Source organism: Drosophila biarmipes, chromosome X, assembly GCF_025231255.1.
Source record: "Drosophila biarmipes strain raj3 chromosome X, RU_DBia_V1.1, whole genome shotgun sequence".
NCBI classification, from domain to species: Eukaryota; Metazoa; Arthropoda; class Insecta; order Diptera; family Drosophilidae; genus Drosophila; species Drosophila biarmipes.
In genome coordinates, this window is record NC_066611.1 from 19,837,560 (window position 1) to 19,856,770 (window position 19,211).

General features: G+C 50.7%; 4 protein-coding genes across 5 annotated transcripts; 1 reads left to right on the forward strand and 3 right to left on the reverse strand.

The window, feature by feature from the left end:
* Positions 1 to 151: 151 nt before the first annotated feature.
* LOC108023467 (6-phosphogluconate dehydrogenase, decarboxylating) lies at positions 152 to 4,401 on the forward strand. 2 transcript variants are annotated; one of them, XR_007765222.1, is made up of 4 exons: positions 152 to 248; positions 354 to 577; positions 2,501 to 3,853; positions 3,917 to 4,401. XR_007765222.1 is itself a non-coding variant. In XM_017092984.3 (3 exons), exons 1-3 carry the CDS (start codon positions 241 to 243, stop codon positions 3,712 to 3,714), a joined length of 1,446 nt encoding a protein of 481 aa, XP_016948473.1. In that variant the 5' UTR covers positions 152 to 240; the 3' UTR covers positions 3,715 to 3,920. The 2 variants fall into 2 exon arrangements, 1 of the variants encoding a protein (XP_016948473.1); XM_017092984.3 differs by having other exon boundaries at positions 2,501 to 3,920.
* Positions 3,849 to 5,261, reverse strand: LOC108023468 (protein bcn92). The gene is made up of 4 exons (XM_017092985.3): positions 5,244 to 5,261; positions 4,955 to 5,180; positions 4,757 to 4,877; positions 3,849 to 4,187 (listed from the first exon to the last, which is right to left on the reverse strand). Exons 2-4 carry the CDS (start codon positions 5,032 to 5,034, stop codon positions 4,110 to 4,112), a joined length of 279 nt encoding a protein of 92 aa, XP_016948474.1. The 5' UTR covers positions 5,035 to 5,180; positions 5,244 to 5,261; the 3' UTR covers positions 3,849 to 4,109.
* A 595-nt stretch (positions 5,262 to 5,856) lies between these two features.
* LOC108023496 (protein wings apart-like) lies at positions 5,857 to 14,993 on the reverse strand. Its single transcript, XM_017093027.3, has 8 exons — positions 14,282 to 14,993; positions 12,436 to 13,588; positions 8,914 to 11,520; positions 7,671 to 8,516; positions 7,430 to 7,599; positions 7,286 to 7,374; positions 7,033 to 7,223; positions 5,857 to 6,913 (listed from the first exon to the last, which is right to left on the reverse strand). Exons 2-8 carry the CDS (start codon positions 13,501 to 13,503, stop codon positions 6,641 to 6,643), a joined length of 5,244 nt encoding a protein of 1,747 aa, XP_016948516.1. The 5' UTR covers positions 13,504 to 13,588; positions 14,282 to 14,993; the 3' UTR covers positions 5,857 to 6,640.
* Positions 14,994 to 15,217: 224 nt separating this feature from the next.
* Positions 15,218 to 18,469, reverse strand: LOC108023711 (cytochrome P450 4d1). Its single transcript, XM_017093342.2, has 3 exons — positions 17,867 to 18,469; positions 15,746 to 16,372; positions 15,218 to 15,624 (listed from the first exon to the last, which is right to left on the reverse strand). Exons 1-3 carry the CDS (start codon positions 18,402 to 18,404, stop codon positions 15,275 to 15,277), a joined length of 1,515 nt encoding a protein of 504 aa, XP_016948831.1. The 5' UTR covers positions 18,405 to 18,469; the 3' UTR covers positions 15,218 to 15,274.
* Between the last annotated feature and the right edge of the window lie 742 nt (positions 18,470 to 19,211).

Sequence of the window (19,211 nt, forward strand, 5' to 3'; positions counted from 1 at the left end):
AACGGCACTAGTGGGTTAAGGATCTTTAGTTTCGAGTTTGCGGTTTCCGCGAAAGCTCAGCGAAAGCTCTGTTGGATTTTCGTGGCAGCGTGACCGCTTGTAAAATTCCAAAAAATGTATAAGTGGTATAAAAAGTATCTTTTCAGGCACAGTTGATCGACGGTCAGCCTATCGGCCGTATATAAGCCGTAGCTTGGGGAAATTCGCCCCAATACTGAAAAAGATCGAAACACACGAAACATGAGCGGGTGAGTAAGGGGAAATAGCCCTTCTCGGGTTGTCAAGTTGTTCATGTTTCTCGAATGTCATGTTTTTTGTGAGTTTCTCCTAATGCTTTCCCGTTTCTTTGGCAGACAAGCGGACATTGCTCTCATCGGCCTGGCCGTCATGGGCCAGAACCTGATCCTCAACATGGACGAGAAGGGCTTCAAGGTGGTGGCCTACAACCGCACGGTGGCCAAGGTCAAGGAGTTCCTCGCCAACGAGGCCAAAGGCACCAATGTGATCGGCGCCGACTCGCTGAAGGACATGGTCTCCAAGCTGAAAGCCCCCCGCAAGGTCATGCTGCTGGTCAAGGGTGAGTGTCTGAATTGAGTGGCTGAATTAGCATTTCACTTCCAATAATCCCCCCAAAAAAAGAGTGCAAAATCCAACAAAAAACACGCTGTAAGCGATCACTCCACTCTCGCTGTGTTGGTGACTCAGGTTTACATGTGTGAGCGCGTGTGTGAATGGAAGTCAAAGCAAAGTCATCAAATCAAACGCTTTGCTTCTTGCGGTTCATATTGCAATGTGCAAAGGGGAAGAGAGGATAAACAGGTGGAAGATGTGGAGGAGAGGAGCAACAACAATAAACAGCCGTTCAGAGATCATTGAGCTGTGTTTCCAGCGCAAAGCTTGGCTTAGCTGTTGTTTTTGTAGAAATGCGTTAGAGATGGCACTTTTTTTAAACATATTTTAAAAATTAAAAAAAAGCTACTGTAATTTTGACAACAGATAAAATTATAAAAATAGTTATTTTTAAAATATTCAAAAATCAAGGTTATTTTAAAAGGTTTTCAATTCATAGTTCTGTTCCTTAGAGGTTATTGATTTTGAGTTGAAGAACTGTAACCATACGATTTCTAAGATTTCCACTACAGCCATAATTCAAAGGAAAATGTTTATCTGACCATATTATAGAAAAAAGTCATGTTTGTTTAAAAATAAGTATAGATTTTTTAAAGTTAGAGATTCAAGATTTTCAGTTTTTATTGCACTCTTTTCTTAGGTGTTGTGGAGGTGCTTTGTCTTTTTTTAAAAAGCCATTTTCGAACCCACGAGTGGGTTGTCAGGTCACTCACGCTCTCGTCTACCCTGCTCGCATGTCCAAAATTCCTCACCACACACCACTCACCTCTAGCTCGTACGTTAATCGGCGTGCCCGGCTTATCTGCACCTTCACCTCCCTACCTACGACTGCGACTAGCTTGTTGTTTGTGCAGAGCAACAATCACACACCGGCGCAGAGAGAAATCTTTGACATTCATAATAGGTCACACACAATGGGCGATTCTCAAGGGGGATTTCCTCGGCTTGGGCTACCCGCAATCCATTCTTCTGTCCGCATGACCGTTTGTCCCGACGACCTTCCCTGCAAGTTGCCAGGCCAGTGATTCACTCCGTCTGCGGATCACCCTATGAGCACACAGTTTGGGCCACAAATATAGCTGTTGTATAAGGGTTTTCGTGTATTAACTTCAGATTTGAAAGTAGCGAGAAAAGTCGTGCGAACTTTCCCTAGGTTGAATTGAGATTGAGATGCTATTATAATCATTTCAACGCCTAAAAAAGGCTTTTTAGAATTTTGTACCTACTAATCAAGCAACTATTACCACTGCTTATCTTGGCCTAATTAAGTCTTACAATTCTGACCGCTGCTGTGTCGCAAACCAACGACCGCTAGAAAGATAGATCAATGCTATTATCGCCAGACTCGTTGGCCTTATCTGGTTCTCGTTCTGGTGCCATTGCGCTGGAGAAGTGCTCACCGGCACTAGGGACGCCTCACGGTGACCTCCAAGCAAACAGTGACTTTCCAAAAGCAACCAACTGACCTTGTCCAATCGCACGCTCTACTTTCCGGCTAAATCGATGATTTCTTCATATGTATATATAAAAATATAAAAATACTATTGGTGTTCTATGTTCAAGACAAAGTTCATGGAATCTACAATGGTTGGACTCTAAAGAACTTTCGGGAAATAAACCGTATACCTCAGCATTATTTTGCTTCTTTTGCTCTCAAGCTAAGTTAAAAAATATAAGCTTCAGAATTCGATTAGAACGATAAAGTACGATCCTGACATATCCGAATGGAGATTTACTTTGTGGCCCATGCCAATGAACCCTTATTAACAGCAAAGTTCCAAACTCCTTACTAGTTGTACTTTAGGGCTGATAAGCCAACATGTATCTCAGCATTATCACTGACTTTGATCTATTTTCGTTTAAATTTCAGCTGGCAGTGCGGTCGACGACTTCATCCAGCAGCTGGTGCCGCTGCTCTCCGCCGGCGATGTGATCATCGATGGCGGCAACTCCGAGTACCAGGACACATCCCGCCGCTGCGACGAGCTGGCCAAACTGGGCCTGCTCTACGTGGGATCCGGCGTGAGCGGCGGCGAGGAGGGTGCCCGTCACGGACCCTCGCTGATGCCCGGTGGCCACGAGGCCGCGTGGCCCCTCATCCGCCCCATCTTCCAGGCGATCTGCGCCAAGGCCGACGGCGAACCCTGCTGCGAGTGGGTGGGCGACGGCGGTGCAGGCCACTTCGTCAAGATGGTCCACAATGGCATCGAGTACGGAGACATGCAGCTGATCTGCGAGGCCTACCACATCATGCAGAGCCTGGGACTGTCCGCTGACCAGATGGCCGAGGAGTTTGGCAAGTGGAACTCGGCCGAACTGGACTCCTTCCTCATCGAGATCACGCGCGACATCCTCAAGTACAAGGACGCCAAGGGGCATCTGCTGGAGCGGATTCGCGACACCGCCGGACAGAAGGGCACGGGCAAGTGGACGGCCATTGCTGCCCTGCAGTACGGAGTGCCCGTAACGCTAATTGGCGAGGCGGTCTTCTCCCGTTGCCTGTCCGCGCTGAAGGATGAGCGTGTCCAGGCCAGCGGCTCGCTGAAGGGACCCTCGACCAAGGCGCAAGTGGCCAACCTGACCAAGTTCCTCGACGACATCAAGCACGCCCTGTACTGCGCCAAGATCGTGTCCTATGCCCAGGGCTTCATGCTGATGCGGGAGGCGGCCAGGGAGAACAAGTGGAGGCTGAACTACGGCGGCATTGCGCTGATGTGGCGCGGCGGCTGCATCATCCGCAGCGTCTTCCTGGGCAACATCAAGGATGCCTACACGTCGCAGCCGCAGCTGTCGAACCTGCTGCTGGACGACTTCTTCAAGAAGGCTATCGAGCGCGGCCAGGACTCGTGGCGCGAGGTGGTTGCCAACGCCTTCCGCTGGGGCATCCCCGTGCCCGCCCTGTCCACCGCCCTCAGCTTCTTCGATGGCTACCGCACCGCCAAGCTGCCCGCCAACTTGCTGCAGGCCCAGCGCGATTACTTCGGTGCCCACACCTACGAGCTGCTCGGCGAGGAGGGCCAGTTCCACCACACCAACTGGACGGGCACCGGAGGCAATGTCTCCGCCAGCACCTACCAGGCGTAGGACCGCACCCGGTTCCACCTCCACTATCCCTAATTCCCGATCACACATTCCATGTCATAGGCGCCGGTGTCTGTAGATGTTTCCTCCCTCTTTTTTTTTCTGGAGTACCTTAGTACTTATTTATACCATTAATATATATGTATGTATATATAATTTCATAATTGTTGTTAAACATAACATTAAATTGGTGTTTTTTTGCTAGCAAATGATTTCGGTTCCTTGGTTCGATGGATGCAAAGTGCCGTATATAAAATCAACAATGTGTGTGGCGTGTGTTGTGTGTGGGTCGAGTCTTTCGAGTTGTGTCTTCATGTAGAGACGCCTCCTGGTCCAGCTGCTCCTCCTCCTTCCCTACTATTGTACTCTCTTCAGCTACCGGCTTTTCGCTCTCATCCTCAGTCGTCCGAGGGCTTCAGGGTCTTCTTGTTCTCTATGACCAGCTTGTCGGCGCTGTACAAGTGGCCGATGATCACCTGTAGACAGTCGAAGGTTAATAAACTCGGCCAACTGATAAGGAAAATAGGGGCAGCGGAATGGTGGTCATTGGTTTTTAAGTATGGGCAGTGCAATTAGGTTTTTCTATTTACCTGGCAGAAAAACATTAGAACTGGGAAAACTCAAGAAATAAAACGTTTAATTTTAGGAATTTTTGGGACAAACGACATAATAAATGATAAGAAAAATTGAGTTTTTCTTCAAAACATTTGATTTAGGTAAAGATTGTGATAATGTTTTCAACTTAACAACTGTAAAAGCTTAATAATATTACGTTTTGAGAACATGATTATTATGATCCAATAACGTTAGATATGATGCAATTGGTTTTTCTTGTTTTCTGAGTAAGATGGCATAAACCTTAATGACTGGAAACAAGAAGTTATCATTAAAACGTGATACTTAGGTTAAGAGCAATCTTGAAGTAAACGAAAAACAAACTAAGGGGTTTTGTTCTGTATCAGGCCTAAAACTGCCAAGTAGTTGGAACCGTCAACATCAAGATACTCCCATCGTTGCTGATAAGAAGACCCCGGCGAAGACTCACCTGGCGACGTATCAGCTCCAGGTTCTGCTGGCCGGCGACCATTTGCCGATCGATCTCCCCGAAGTCCCGGATGCCCCTGTTGGCACGGAATGTGTCGCGTATTTTGCGGGCGGCGTACATCCTGAAATCCGAGCCCGAACCCGGCAAGATATCGCTTTAGTCCTCCGATGGTAGAGACAGCTATTTCACCACACCCACCTGAAGTTGTAGGAGGGCAGCTTCTCCGACTCGCGCAGGAGGTTCCTGTACAACGTGATCGCCTGGCGACGCGTCGACATCCTGATCCTGTCCTGTTCTGGCCAAGTGGGCAGGCGGGTTGGCTGGAGATTTGGAGCGCCCTTTAAGTGATAAGTGTTACGGCCAGGCCGGCGTTTTGTTTAGACCCTGGTTGTTGTTTCGGTTCGGCAACTGCCTATTGGACCGCCTGATGACATAAAAATTACATGTGGGAAGCGGGAAAATACTGAAGACCCGGTCGCAAAAATACCAGAATCAGCTGTCAGCGGTATTTTCACAGGTGCGTGCGTGAGTCTGGGGATGGGAGAATTCCATGGAGACCAAGGAGCTGGAGATTGTCTAAAAATATTGTAAGTAATGTAGAAATAAATATCTTTGATTGACAGATAAATAATGTTTTAGTTTGGCCATGTTTCCTTGCTATGAAGAGCCTTGAAAATCAACCATGTATTCAAATAAAATAGCCTATTTCCACTGCACCGTGATTCGGCCTTTCAAAGTGCTTTCAGTGGGGCGGGCTTTTCAATTGGAATTTTAAATTTGTATGTATATTTATATTTAATGTATCCTTGAGATTTAGTGTGATTGAACGTACTTCGATGTATACTAATATTGTAAATAAAAATTCTAACATTTAAAAAGTATCCCTTCCCCAAAAAACACAAGCTTCGTATGTTTTTCAATTTTAGTTTTAATTCTGTTTGTTTTTTCTGCAAGAACAATATATTATGTACTCGTTGAAAACACAAAATAAATATATATTTTGTTCCCGAAATTGTTTCTTTCTTGCACGCGCGCTTGCTTGTTAAATCTGATTTTTGTAGCCTAAATGACATTTTTGTGGTTGTAAACGTACACATATATCCATATACATATATTCTCATATATATTTATTGATCAGTTTTAGTTTTATAAGTAGAGTTCTTTAGCTTAGGTGTAGGCAATAAAATAACTTTATTTTTCTCATCGAATCTAGATCTCTTTCATTCGCTATCTCTCTCTCTTTCTTTACACTTCTGTCTACCGCTCTCGCTCTTTCTCCCGCAGTGTGTTCGTTAAGAGCGTTTGTTTTTAAATATACGAATAAAAAATGTTTTAAAATGTAAGGTAAGAATAGGTAAAAAAAAACACATTTAAAGTAAACCTAAGACGCGTACGATAAAATCGCTGATTAAACAATATTTACATGGGTGTGTGTTCTTTTGTGTGTTCGTGAAGGTAAGCCGACGTTTAGCTGCTAATATTGCTTATGACTATATAACGTACTCATATCAGTAGGGGATTTGGATCTTTGTGTTGTTCGGGGTTTCGTTTCGTCAATTCTTATCATTTTTGTTTCACTTTAGTTAAAACGCAGACCATGCTCAAGAATTCGCTATCACTTTGGGTTAATACAAACGCATAAACAGATCAGATCAGATCGCACTCTATCCTATCGCTCTTAACTATATACCTCGATATACATTCATATACGTGGGGTACAGCTGACTGAAACTAGGTGCATTACAGACTATACACATACATATAGTGGTTGCTATATCAACACATAAACAAATTACATAATCACAAACAACAGAATTTTATTTTGGTGGCAGGCTTTCGGTGTGGTTAACGACAATGGCGATGGCTCCCCCATTCCGAGTCCGATTATCTGTGGCTGCTGTACGTCTTGTACACCCGCTGCACCCTCGTCGACCCTGTGGGCGATGTGGATGAGGAAGCGGAGACGGAAGTGGACGAGCACGAGGCAGCGGCATGCGACGTGTCCGCTCCGACGGCAAGCACCTGCGCCGTCGTCTCCAGATTCAGGGGCAGGGTGTTGTCGTGGTCATCCGAGTGCTCGTAGATGTAGTCGCGCTTCTTGAAGTTGTCGATGATGCGCTTCGTGGACTTCATGTGCGCCACAAAGGCTGCCTCCAACTAAGGGACAAAAATGATGTTGGCAAGTTAGAAGGGCGGTTAGGTTAACAATTTCGATTTAGATTTAAATTGGCTGAAAGTTGCAGATTCGATATGTAGAAAATCATAGTAAAACTCACGCTGGAGGTCAGGTTCATGAATGTATGGTACTTTTCCAGCACGCCGATAATCTCCTTAAAGCTGTTCCCTCGCAATTGGCGCCGCACCAGCGACTCGTACAGCTCGTTGTCCGCGATCAGATTTCCTACCAGGATGGCCGCGTAGCTGCCCTTCAGCGTGTGCTCCATGTGGTGGCCGGCGCGTTGCAGAACTGTTGGGTAGAACCAGCCGTGAACAACCACGGATCACAGATCATCTTCGCTGAATACTCACGGTTGTTGACTGTCTCCTCTACTTCTTCTTGTTTCTTCTTTCCCTTCTCGTTGCTCTCGAGGAAGGCGTCCGTGTTTTTCTCCACCAATCTGCGCGAAAACAATTTGTAAACCTAGCCAATAGCTACAAGCATATTCGTCTCACCTGGCCAGTTCCTCGCACTTGTAGAAGTACTCGAGCAGAGCTTGCAGTGCACTCACGGATCCCTGCGCCGGTGGATTGTCGGCCACGTACTCCGCTGGAGCTGCAGCCTGCATCAGCGCAGCCCTATTGGGTAGCGTGTGCATGCACAGATTGATTAGCAGGGTAAGAACCTATGGAAGACAACAATCACCCATTAATAGAAGAAACTCGATGGAGTAACCCATCGGCTAGGTTCACCCACCAGTATGCTTAGCTCGAAGACACAGTGGTCGGGAATGTAGTTGGCCGAGAGCAGCAGCAGCCGGAAGCTCGTCTCCACCACATCGCCGCGCTGGCCCAGCAACTCCGCTCCGAGCGAGGGCTGCGCCTCGTTGAACGTGTGCGTCAGGTTGATCAGCACCTTGAGCACCGGAACCAGCAGCTCCCGCATGGCCACGCCAGGATGCTCCTTGTTGCTGCCAGCGCAGTCCACGGAGGGATGCAGCATTAGCTGTCGGCTGCACAGGCGGTACAGTTGGCAGAGGGTCTCTACCGCTTTGCCCTGGCCAAAGGTCAGCATGTAGCGCTGGTTCGCCTCGTTGTGCTGCGTTACATTCTCAAGGACTCGCAGACATCGCGCCACCGTTTGCATGTTGTCCAGCAGCGCCGGTTGCCAGTGGATCTCCGAGTCGCAGGCAATCACCGGTCTGCAGAAATCCGATATGGTCTTGATAATGTGCTCCAGACCACCCAGCTTGCGCAAATCCTCCTTGAACCACTCGCCTGCCCGCTTGGACGTTAGCGAGAGCAGCGTCTCCATGGCCAGCGTGCCCACGGTCAACGAGTCCACATTGAGATGCGTCCCCTTGCCCTGCGCCTTAATCTCCTCGCACAGCTCACGCACTTTCTGCTTGTTCCGGTCGTAGCCCGCTCGGTCTGGGTGTCCACTCTCCGTGCCGCCACCCACACCGTCAGCCTCCAGGAGGTTGATCATCAACTCCAGCGAGTCGCGATCCAGGTCCATGTTGAGGCCCTCCTGGGAGAGGATGTACATGATGGCCGAGGTGCACAGGCCGAGGCTGAGGTCTTTGTTGGCGTCGGATAATGCCTACAATTGCAACATATTGTTTATTAGATATATTTAATTTTTTTTTTTAAAGAATCCTCTTCGGGCAAAATTCGGGTAAAATGTACGCAAGCAATACAAGTTTCCCCCGAATGACACTCCGATAAAGGAGAAAATCAATACCAGCCTGGTTCTCTATAAAGCTACACTTGTTATTAGATTCCTACTACTGGTTTACCGTTGCAAGACCCAATGAACATGCAGTTTTCCAAGGAAAAGTTGCGATTCTTGGCAAGCCTCTGTGGAAAGGTGTTATGTATATTGATTTCATTTCGATCATCAAAACCAATAAACAATTAATTCCAAATAGGTGTCCAATGAAAGTGGCTTGCAATTCAGTATGTAACATAAATAAACAATAACTAGGAAGAGAAGTTACCTTGAAGAACTTGAGGACCACGCCGTGGGCACGCACGTGCATCCGGAAGGCGGGCATCATGCACTTGGCGGCCAGTTGCAGGGCGGAAAGACAACGCGTCGCCGGCGGATTGTGCGGCTGCAGTGCGTCCAGAATGTACTCGACGTCGTCGTCCATTTCCTGGTACTCCCCGATCTCCTGGATCTGGTGGGCGGTCTTCACGTTTCGCACCACCGTGTAGTAGTCCTTGGTTTTGCGGTCGACACGAATGGGTCCGCCGCCAGTCGTTCCTCCTCCGCCCGCTACTCCACCCGTTCCTCCGGAAGCAGCACCCGCGGCACTGCGTTCCATGTCGAGCTCGCCGGCAATTGGCTCCAAATCCAGGTCAAAGGCATCGGAACTGGTGGAGGTGGCAGGAACGCCCTGCTTCCCCGCCAGTCGAGAGATCTTTCCGAGCGCTGGGCTGTCACCGCGCAACGTGGACGCACTGCTACACGCACTAGACGAGCCATTGTTGTTGGACGACGGACTGTCACCGAAGTCACCGTCAGATTTGCCCGCCGCCAAATGATGCAACAAATGGTCCTTGGCCCCAGCGACACCTACTCCCGTTGCCGAAGCATTGCTGGCATCGCTGCCGGTTCCACCGCCGTTCGCCTCCAGAGCGGCGTCCCAGCTGTGCTTGTACAGATGCCGCTTGGCCACTGTCGCCTGCTCCGCTTGATCGGATGGCACCAGGGCGCGGCTCTTAAAGATGCTACCTTTCTTCTTCGAAATGACCAGCTTGACGGCGCTTCGTTGCTCGCCCGAGGGCTCAGCTGCTTCTGTTGCGGCCGCTGCTCCTCCCGCTCCCGCATTGGCCGCACCCTGGGAATCCAGGGTTAGCGTTCGTTTAAACTTGTCCTTGAACTTAAAATCCCGCGGCGGAGGCGAGGAGGAGGATCCGTCGTGCTGCAAGGACGAGTTGTTCGAGTTGTTCGACAGCTCGTCGGGATCGGGATCCGGATCGTGGTCCGGCGAGTGTTCCCTGTGATCCGTATGAGGAATCTTGGCGGGCGTTGGCTGCTCCTCCTCGGCCTCGGGGGGTTCCTCCTCATCGGGCGCCTGTTCCTGCTGCAGAACCTGTGTGACCTGCTGGTTCTTTCGTTTCCGGCCATAGCTACGTGGTGCTCCACCCGCTGCCCCGCCCTCCACCAGGCGACTGGCCTCTGCTTTGGCGGACAGATTGGCCGCTATTTTGTTAATGTTGTTGTTAACGCTGGCTGAGTTATTGTTATTGGCCCGGGCGGCTGCATTGCGACCTCTTCTCGGCTGAGGTGCAGCCTGTTCAAGCTGTTCCTCGTTCGCCGGCAACGCCGCTGCCGCTGCTAGTTCGTCCACTTCCATGTCGACTTCCTGCTCGGCCTTTCTAGAGCCTCGAGTGCCTCGTGTGCTTCTTTTGGGTGCTGGAGGCGAAATGGCAGCCGCATCCGCTCCTTTGGCCCTGCCTCGTGTTCTGGTCTCCGTGGCCGGAGGAGGTACATCCGCGTTGTTATTCGCCTTCCTGCCTCTGCCACGTGTGGCCCTCTTCGGCTGCTGTTGCTGTTGATCCTCCTCCTCGGTTGGCTCCGCATCCGCATTGCCATTCAATCGTGGCACTTCGCCACGCAGCACAGCCAGTATGTCCTCCTGCAGCGGCGTCTCCGGCACCACAGCTGCTGCCCCCGTGCCGGCTCCATCGATGGTCATCATCATGGACTCTAGACGAGACTCAATGTCCGAGGGTGGAGCCACCAGCGAGGAGTGCTGGCTGGTCTCCAGATCACTGGTAATCACGCTGGACCCCCGGCTGCGGATCACACAACTGTCCTCCTGCACGGCCTGCGCCAATAGCTGCGGGGTGCTGTTGCCCTTGGAGGAGATGCTGCCCAGCACCGAGGACTGCGAGTCGAAGTCGTGGTCCGATCGAGTGGTGGGCGATATGACCGCGGAGCCTCGCTGCGGATGCAGCTGCTGGGATGGCGGATTCTGCGTTTGCTGGCTGTTGGCCTCGCTGAAGGCCAAATGAGGTGAGGGTGTCTTGAACTCGGAATTGGTTTCCGTGGGATTGGCAACAGATACGGCAACGGGTCCAGATCCCGCGGCCAGCAACTGCTTGTGCTTGTGCTTCTTGCTCTTGGACTTCTTTTCGCTGCGGGATTCCGCAGCAGCGGCGGCCTTAGCGATGGCGTTGCGGATCACGTCCGTCTTGATGATCAGCTTGAGACGCTCCTTGGGCGGCTTGTCCGGCGATATCTTCACCGTGCAGTAGTTGATCTCCGGCGGTTCCTCCTCCTCGTCCTCCTCCTCCTCTTCGTCCTCCTCGTCCTCGTTGGCTTCCAGTGACTGTGCCTTGCGGTCCTCGAAGGAATCGCTAGCAGCTGCTCCTCCCACTCCCCCTGCCGCCGATGATCCTTCCAACGAATCTGCTGCTGGCGGCGGTCTCAATGGCTTCACAGTGATTTTTGGCGTACTTGCAGGAACTGTTTCGTCTCCCGTCCGCTCCAAAGGCTCCTCCTCGCCGACCGGAAGCAGATTGTGCTGGTTCTGGTGAGCGGGCGAACTGCTCGGCGGCTCCTCGCTGTCCGTGCTGACCAGGCGCGAAGTACCCTGGAAGAAGCAAAGACCGGATCAGCGGGGATCTTTAACTGCAATCCACTTTGGTTTCCCTCAAGGGCCTACTTCCAGCTAGCTGATCTGGCAAATGGAGCTGGGGACTAGTGTGCGGCGTTCCCCGGTAATTAACACTCCAACTGAACCGAACTGGGCAAGAAGCCACCGATAAATGGGAAAAGTGGCAAAGAGAAAAGGGGGAAGCAGCGAGAGAAGCGAAAAACAAAACACTAACAACAACTGGCAAGAGCGCGAGAGAGTGCGACTCCAATGCCGTTGTTTTGGTTGGTCATGTAAAAGCGCGCGTAATTTAACACTACTTCGCGCGCTGCGCTGCTTTCCCTTTCCCACACACAGCGGCGAAAGCGGGGAGCGAGGGAGACAGCGCACTTTGGAGAGGAGAGAGTGCCTGGATTGCGAGAGGTGAAGGTGGAGAGAGTGATCGCATTGGGGGTACTCGACTAAGTGCTGGAGTTGGGCAATTGTTCGCTGGGCGAAATTTATCGAGACAGAGTGGTGAAAAAGGAGGTCGAACTGTAAAAAGTCAGGGGCACTCACTCTTATGGTGAAAATGTTTATTCAAATTGGATTCGAGTTTTAGGGACACAAATAATATTCCAACGCACTACTTCAAAACTTGGTTTATCAATGTATTATTAAGAATTTACTCTATTTAGAAACACATTTAAATGCAGCAGTATATCAATTGTTAAGATATGTATCTTAATCGGAATTGAATTAAAGTTTAATACTTGAAATAGAATAACTATTAAAGCCGCAGAATTTATGTAAAATTATTTTCAAAATATAATACAAAACAAAAAAAAAAAATATTTCAGGCGAAGTTCAGCTACACCACGTTTTTCCTACAGATCTAAGAAAAGTTCTAGTCAATAGGACTACGCCACTCACCTTGGAGATGCGCAGTACGATGGGAGGATGTTCCGGCGTGCGGGAAGCGCTCGGCGGATTCGATGCGCCGCCGGACGCGGAGGGCAGCTGGGAAGCGGTGGACACGGATGCACTGGGCGCGGATGTAGGCGGGGGTAGCGAGGGCTCCGAACCTGGGCTGCCAAACGTGGAGCTGATGAAGGCTTCTGACGAGGTGGCGGCGGCTGCCGCAGCTGTTGCCGTAGCCGCCACTTCCGCCGGCTGGCGCGACGCCTTGGGAATGATCAGATCCTTGGTGGGCGTGGGATAGCGCTCGTCCTCGTCCACCTCGCAATAGTTGACCGCCTTGCGGGCGCGACCCAGCACCCGCGAGGGCGGCGCCTCCGGCTTCAGCTTCTTCTCCTCCTTCGCTTTCTTTTGCTTCTGCTTGCTAGCACTGGACGGCTCCGGCTGCTCCGAGGAGGGATCACTAAGTCCATCGCCGTCCCGATCGGAGGCGCCGTAGAACGCACCAGGCGTCGATGGTGTGGAGGATGCGGCTGCTGCTCCCGCTGCCGATGGCGTTGTTGGCGCCTTCTTCTTGGGCGACTTGCGCTTCCGCTCTGCGGAACTGCCGCCCTTGCCCTGCTTTAGCTTCAGTCCGCCCGCCTCCTGGGCACCGGAAGTAGGCGTGGCACCACCACCACCACTGCCCGTCGAGAACTGATCCCGCATGGGCGACGCTCCGGCCCCGCAGTGCGGTAGCTGCTGGATGATCTGGGCTATAACCTCCGGCGGAGCAGCATTTCTCGATTTAAAGAACTTCTTCGGCTTCGGCGGCTCCGGCACCGAAACGGACATGTCGTTGGGATCGTGATCCTGCGTGGAGGCGGGACTCTGGGAGGGACTGGCGGCTGCGGCAGCCGCCGCCGCAGCAGCGGCCATCGGATGGAGGGCGGACAGCGTGTAGGTGCGCGTGGAGGTGAAGCCCATCTTGCCCCACTTGCCAACGGTGCCCACGGACCGGGCGACAGTGGGCCGGTTGGTGTTCTCCTTCTCCTTGCAGAGCGAGTCCAGCGGCACCACGATGTTCTTGCCCCAGCGCGACATCTTCGCCAGCGATGGGTGCTCCTCCTTCTGGCTCTTGTATCCTCTTACTCCGTGTGGGCGGCTCTAATCCTTGGTGATCTGGTCACTGCAATGGGTGTGGATATTAGATTTTGGCACTCGCGGATGGGCAAACAAACGTTTCGCTCAATTCTTTCAAATTTGAATCTTATGGGGACTGCGAATATGTCGATTTAACATGCGTATCATATGTTTTAAAGACTTGTGTGGACCACGATTATATCGGAGCTATAAAGGCCATGGTCAAGTCCTTACTGAACTACTTCAGCATGAAGAAGATGCAATAAAGGGCGAGGATTGGGGAAAACACAGTTTCCTGGTGGGAGTCCCAGGCTAAGGCACCTTCCACTGGAAACCGCGTTGCCAAAGGCTGGGCGGGCAGCACTTTCGCAGGTCAGAGGTGTGGACCGAGACATACCCTGGACTCGCAGCATCATTAACTATTAATTCATGTTTTTGCACAGCGGACAGTTATTGAATTTTACTAAGAGTGAGCGATTTGTTTGGCTGCGGCAGAGAGAGAAGTGCAGCAACAGCAAAGCACAACAAACGCGCGCCCGTAAGGAGGCGGCGGGTGCGAGCGAGAGCTCACGACAGTGCCCGCACACGCACACAGGCGTACAGGCGATTTCCAATTTTCACACGCACACCACACGCATCTAAATCAAATCATGGGCAATTTCCCAATGAACAGCGGGAAAACAAACAATTTGTTGCACTTTGCTGCTGCAATCTAAGCTTATTCCGTGGGAGAACTCACCTCAAGTGATACATTTGACTGCTCTCTCTGCTTTTGTTATTATTGTTGTCCTCCGTTTGCTGCGTGGATGCATGTGGGTGTGTGTGAGTGAGTGTGGTAAAAAAAAATCTCTGTTGCTGCTGCAGCGCATATGTATGCGACTGCGTGCGTGTGTGCGTGGGGAATGCAATAAAACAAACGATGTTTGCGTTTGGCTCTGCTTATTGGCGCAATTTTTGGCTGCACAAACACACGGTTCGATATTTTTGGGCCTCAAACCACCATCGTTCTTATCATCTTCCGCCTGGCCGCTGGATGCAGCGTGTTTTCTGGTTTTGCGTTGCACACACACGGGCTTTTGGTTTTGCCACCACTTTTACTTTACTTTACAGCATCATCCCAGAAGAAGCAGCAGCAGCAGCAACAACAACAACACACACACACCACTGACACCAACACAAACACAAACAACCACAACAACAGCGACAATTATAGCTGCTGCTGAACGTTCCGTCCGTTCTTCTTCTTGCTGCGAATATATTTTTCGGTTTCGCGACTAACTGGCCGCAAAATCGGCGGCAATTTGTTGCGCGCGGTTGTGCAATATGCGGGGCCAATGGACGCGGGCGATTTCGCGTATTTTGCACGGGCAAAATGCAGGAAAAAGTTGATTTTTTCTGTTTTTCTACGCAAGAGAAACACGGTATTAGAGCTGGGCCAACGACTCACGATACTATCGATATATCGAATGCTTGCGTTTGCGATAGAGATCGATAAGGCTGGCTGCAATCGCTTTCGATTCTACAGAGACTATCGAAGTTATCCCGCCCCTAGGGTGCTGTGACCGTTTTGCGGTATTCTAAACAGCCAGAAAAAGCACAATAGCTTGGACAAAAACCAAAACCGTTTAAATTTAAAAATGTTATTTAAATTTTAAATTATGTTCTTTTGTTAATATGCATTTGGTTTTCATTTTATTTACAAGTGGAAAGGAACAGCATGTGAGTTTGAGTTTCAGTAGACTCGCTCCCGCACCTTGAACATCAACGGGTCCTTGGTGCGCAGGATGAGCTCGGCAATCAGGACGGGCGGTTCCGAAATGTCGCCCACAAAGTGCACCTCGTAGTGCCTCAGGACATTGGCCACGATGGCCTTGATCTCCAGCATGGCGAACTTCTGGCCAATGCAGTTGCGGGGGCCCGCCGAAAAGGGGATGTACGCGTAAGGGTTGAGCTTCTCGGCGGTGGTGACCACATCGAACCGCTCCGGCTTGAAGCTGTTGGGCTCGCTGAAGAGCTCCTCCCTCCTGCCCAGATAGAGAGGCGATATGCCTATGTTTGTGCCCGCTGGTATGAGTTTCCCATCTGTAAGGGGAAATATAATATATAAGTTATTATTATTAATTGATACAAATTACATACAAATGTCATAATATTAAATAGGTACTATGGAATAGTATTAAAAACATTTATTTGTCCCACTTACTTATCTCGCAATCCTCCAGCACCTTGCGGCCCAGCAGCGGAACCGAGGGATACATCCTGAGGGTCTCCTTGATGCACAGGTCGACGTAGGACAGCTGGTTAAGCAGGTCGTAGGTGACCGGCGTGCTCTTGTCCTGGCCCACCACCGATCGGATCTCCTCGAAGCACTTCCTCTGCGCCTCCGGGTGGGTGGCTATGTTGTAGAAGAAGAACATCAGGGCCGACGAGGTGGTGTCGTGGCCCTCGAACATGAAGGTGTCGACCTCCTCGCGGATATCCAGATTGCTCAAGGGCCGCTCATCGATCGTCGACTGCAGCAGAATGTCCAGGAAGGCCATCTTTCGCTTGGCGCCCACATCGGCGTCTTCACTGTTTCCGTTTCCGGTTTCGTTGCCACCGCGGATGATCTCCTCTCGGCGCTGCACGATGATCTTCTCGGTGAACTGGTGGAGCACATCCAGGGCCTTCTTTTCGGCCCTCGCCAGCGGGGTCAGCATGTAGGTGAGGTCGAATCGGTACAGGATGTTGAACATCCGCTTGTGCAGCACCATTGAGATAGTCTTCACCGCTTGGACGTACTCGGAATCAGCATTGGACTGGGCGTTGATGGACACACCCATGGCGGTTTCTGGAAGGGGAGGGAGGAGAGTGCTCATTAAAGAAGGCATCCAAAATGCACCGAACATCACTGTTTCCCCGTACACGAACTCCTTTCGCATGCCTACCGCAGATCGTGTCCATGGTGCAGAGGTTGATCCAGTCGTAGAGACTAAACCCGGCATCGCCGTGCCTCAGACGATCCCGCTCCATGTTCCGGAGCAGATCCCGCGACCCCTTCTCGAACACCTCGACAAACTGGTCGAGGATCTTGAAGTGGAAGGCGGGCGTGATGATCTTCCTGCGCTTGTGCCACTTGCGGCCCCGGCTGACCAGGAGACCCTCCTTGAGCCACGGCTCCAGGGCCTTGTACTCGCCGGCCTTGTCGTTGAACCGCAAGGTGCCCAGCACCACCTCCACGTCCTTGGGATTGCCCATTAGCACATTCAGCTCCGGCCCCAGCCAGACCTTGAGCACCTGGTCCTTGGAGTAGGTGTCCATGAACTGGAAAATCTTCTTGACCATCTCGTGCGGCGGCTTGCCGATGAAGTGGTGGCCATGACCCACCAAGGGCAGCGCGGGCGGACCCGGCATGTAGCTAATGAGCTCTATCAGCCGCTTGAACTTCAGCTGGTAGAGCAGCAGGCCCACGAAGAGGCCGCTGGCCAGGATGGCGCCAATGATTAGGAACATACTGGTCTTCTCTATAGTCTTCTGGGGACTTTCGTCAATCAATCTCCTCGCATGGGCAACGGAGGAATTACTGATCCAGCAACAACTGGGCCGTGTATATGAGAACCCCAACGGATACGGCAAAAGTTGATTATTGATTATCCACCCGAAGATACACTGTGAGAAAGCGGCTCTAATTTGTTTGGGCTACATTTCAAATTGCATTCCTAAGAGCTCTGGAGAATGGCACTATTTGAAGAGCGCTTACCCTATTGAGTTCTTGGGTTCTTCGCTTCTGGATAGTGCCACCACATTTTCGCTCAGTGCAGTCAACGCACCCAATGCTAATCGCTGTGGGAATATCTTATCGGTCTGTCGAGAGCCAACTAACTACCGAAAAAGTGTCCCAAACAACCCGAAATCTTATCGCTATTGATATGGAAAGCCCATAATAAGTGTTTTATGGCGGTGAGTGGATTTGAACCTTGGCCCAATGCTTTCCATCGGTCCTCCCCCCGGGATTTCTAGATTAGAATACGGCCGCTTAAACAATCTTAGAGTTATCTCCGTCTAGATTTGATTGTTTCTATTAAAATAGCAGCTAAATAATCAGGTTTCTAATTATTTTCTAAAATAAAACCATTTTTACTGAATAATTCAGCAATTTGTTTGCCTTTGTAGGGGAAATTTTATATTATTTAAAATAATTCTATTTAATAAATAAATCCTTTTAAGTCTTTTTCCTTAAAAAAAAGTGTCCTAAAACTTTTAACCTTTAACTGCAGGCTAGGTAAACTTTTAAATAAATGCATCTATCTTCTGGTGGGTCCCCCATTTCGCCCTGTGTACTCACCGCAAATGGCGTCCAGCGTGCAGAGGTGAATGGCCTCGCCCAGGTTGATCCGCTCCTGGCCACTGCTGCTCCTCAGCCGGAGCTGATCGACGAGACGCCTGGACTGCCTGTCGAAGATCTCCACGTAGGGCTCCAGGATGCGGAAGTGGAAGGCCGGCGTGATGATCTTGCGCCGGCGATGCCACTTGCGTCCGCTGCTGACCAGCAAGCCCTCGTTCAGCCAGCCCGCCAGGAAGGAGTACTCCTGCGACTTGGTCAGCAGATGGGTGCTACTCAAAACGCGTTCCACGTCGCGCGGATCGAAGAGCATCACGCTGTAGGAGGGGCCCAGGAAGAGGCCGAAGGTGTCGCCGTGCTTCTGCGCCAGCTCGCCAATCTTCAGGAACGCCTCGGCCGGCTCGAGGCCCCAGAAGAGATGGGCGTTGCCCAGCAGAGGCAGGGGCAGGGGAGCCGGAACTGTCCGCATGTTCCGCACGAATCGCCGCATCTCCAGGCCGAGGACCACGAGGAGCACGACGAGTGCCAGCAGGAGCCACATGTTCTTCGCGTCTGACCAGTTCGCTGGAGGCGATGCTACCGTCTGTTAGAGCTGCCCAGCGCGCGACTCACCCATCAACTGATGGCTGATAAGCCAAGAGGCTGGCCCCTATCAGCAGCTCAGAGTAGCGATGGCATTTCGGCTTTTTCAACTGGGCAGATCACAGATCTTTGGGGATTCAAACTACTTTTAAAGTGACCTTTATTGCATGTAAAATATTTATTTATTCTCTCCCTCTAGGATTTGTAAAATAACATTAAAATATTATATTATAATTATTAATATTATTAATTTGTACTATTAACAAGGTGTTAAGTGTGTGTACCTGAAATCTCTGCGGCTTTGAACCTCCTAGAAAGGGGTTTAAAAGTATGCAGTAGTATATTTCACATCATCAATTAATATATCCTATTTTTATGTTTTACATGTTGCTTATAACGATTTTGTGGACCATGCACCCAACTTGCACTTGGGAATTGTTCGGGGTTCACAGTCTAACCTGGCGAATTCCCCTAGTCATCCTTAGCTGGCAAAAAAGCCGGGGAGGTCATCACTCCAAGTTGACAGATTGGTTTAGAGAGATAAAGGAACCTATCTTCCGCTCGGAAGAGACCGAATTCCGCCGGAGACTGAGGTCTCTTGCTGGCGAAACGACGGTGATTGAGTGGACGGAATCGAGTGTAAACAATGCGTCCCAGCAGCATTCCAATCCATTCGATTTCATTCGATTCCAGCGCCGTTAGTTGTTTACATTCGGCGGGGGCGAGCACCTGACCGCAACTCATCCGGCTCCTCCCGCCGCCCCCG

Bases quoted from the DNA above. Each gene is read 5' to 3' on its own strand.
- LOC108023711 (XM_017093342.2), bottom strand. From the start codon at position 18,404: ATGTGGCTCCTGCTGGCACTCGTCGTGCTCCTCGTGGTCCTCGGCCTG. The intron at 16,373-17,866 runs GTGAGTACACAG...CTCCCCTTCCAG, and splicing joins CACGCTGGACGCCATTTGCG to AAACCGCCATGGGTGTGTCC. The intron at 15,625-15,745 runs GTAAGTGGGACA...TTCCCCTTACAG, and splicing joins GCTGGAGGATTGCGAGATAA to ATGGGAAACTCATACCAGCG.
- LOC108023467 (XM_017092984.3), top strand. The intron at 578-2,500 runs GTGAGTGTCTGA...TTTAAATTTCAG, and splicing joins GGTCATGCTGCTGGTCAAGG to CTGGCAGTGCGGTCGACGAC.
- LOC108023468 (XM_017092985.3), bottom strand. From the start codon at position 5,034: ATGTCGACGCGTCGCCAGGCGATCACGTTGTACAGGAACCTCCTGCGC. The intron at 4,878-4,954 runs GTGGGTGTGGTG...CTCGGATTTCAG, and splicing joins CTGCCCTCCTACAACTTCAG to GATGTACGCCGCCCGCAAAA. The intron at 4,188-4,756 runs GTGAGTCTTCGC...GACTGTCTACAG, and splicing joins TGGAGCTGATACGTCGCCAG to GTGATCATCGGCCACTTGTA.
- LOC108023496 (XM_017093027.3), bottom strand. From the start codon at position 13,503: ATGTCGCGCTGGGGCAAGAACATCGTGGTGCCGCTGGACTCGCTCTGC. The intron at 11,521-12,435 runs GTGAGTGGCGTA...TGCTTCTTCCAG, and splicing joins TCGTACTGCGCATCTCCAAG to GGTACTTCGCGCCTGGTCAG. The intron at 7,224-7,285 runs GTGAGTATTCAG...TCTACCCAACAG, and splicing joins AGAGGAGACAGTCAACAACC to TTCTGCAACGCGCCGGCCAC.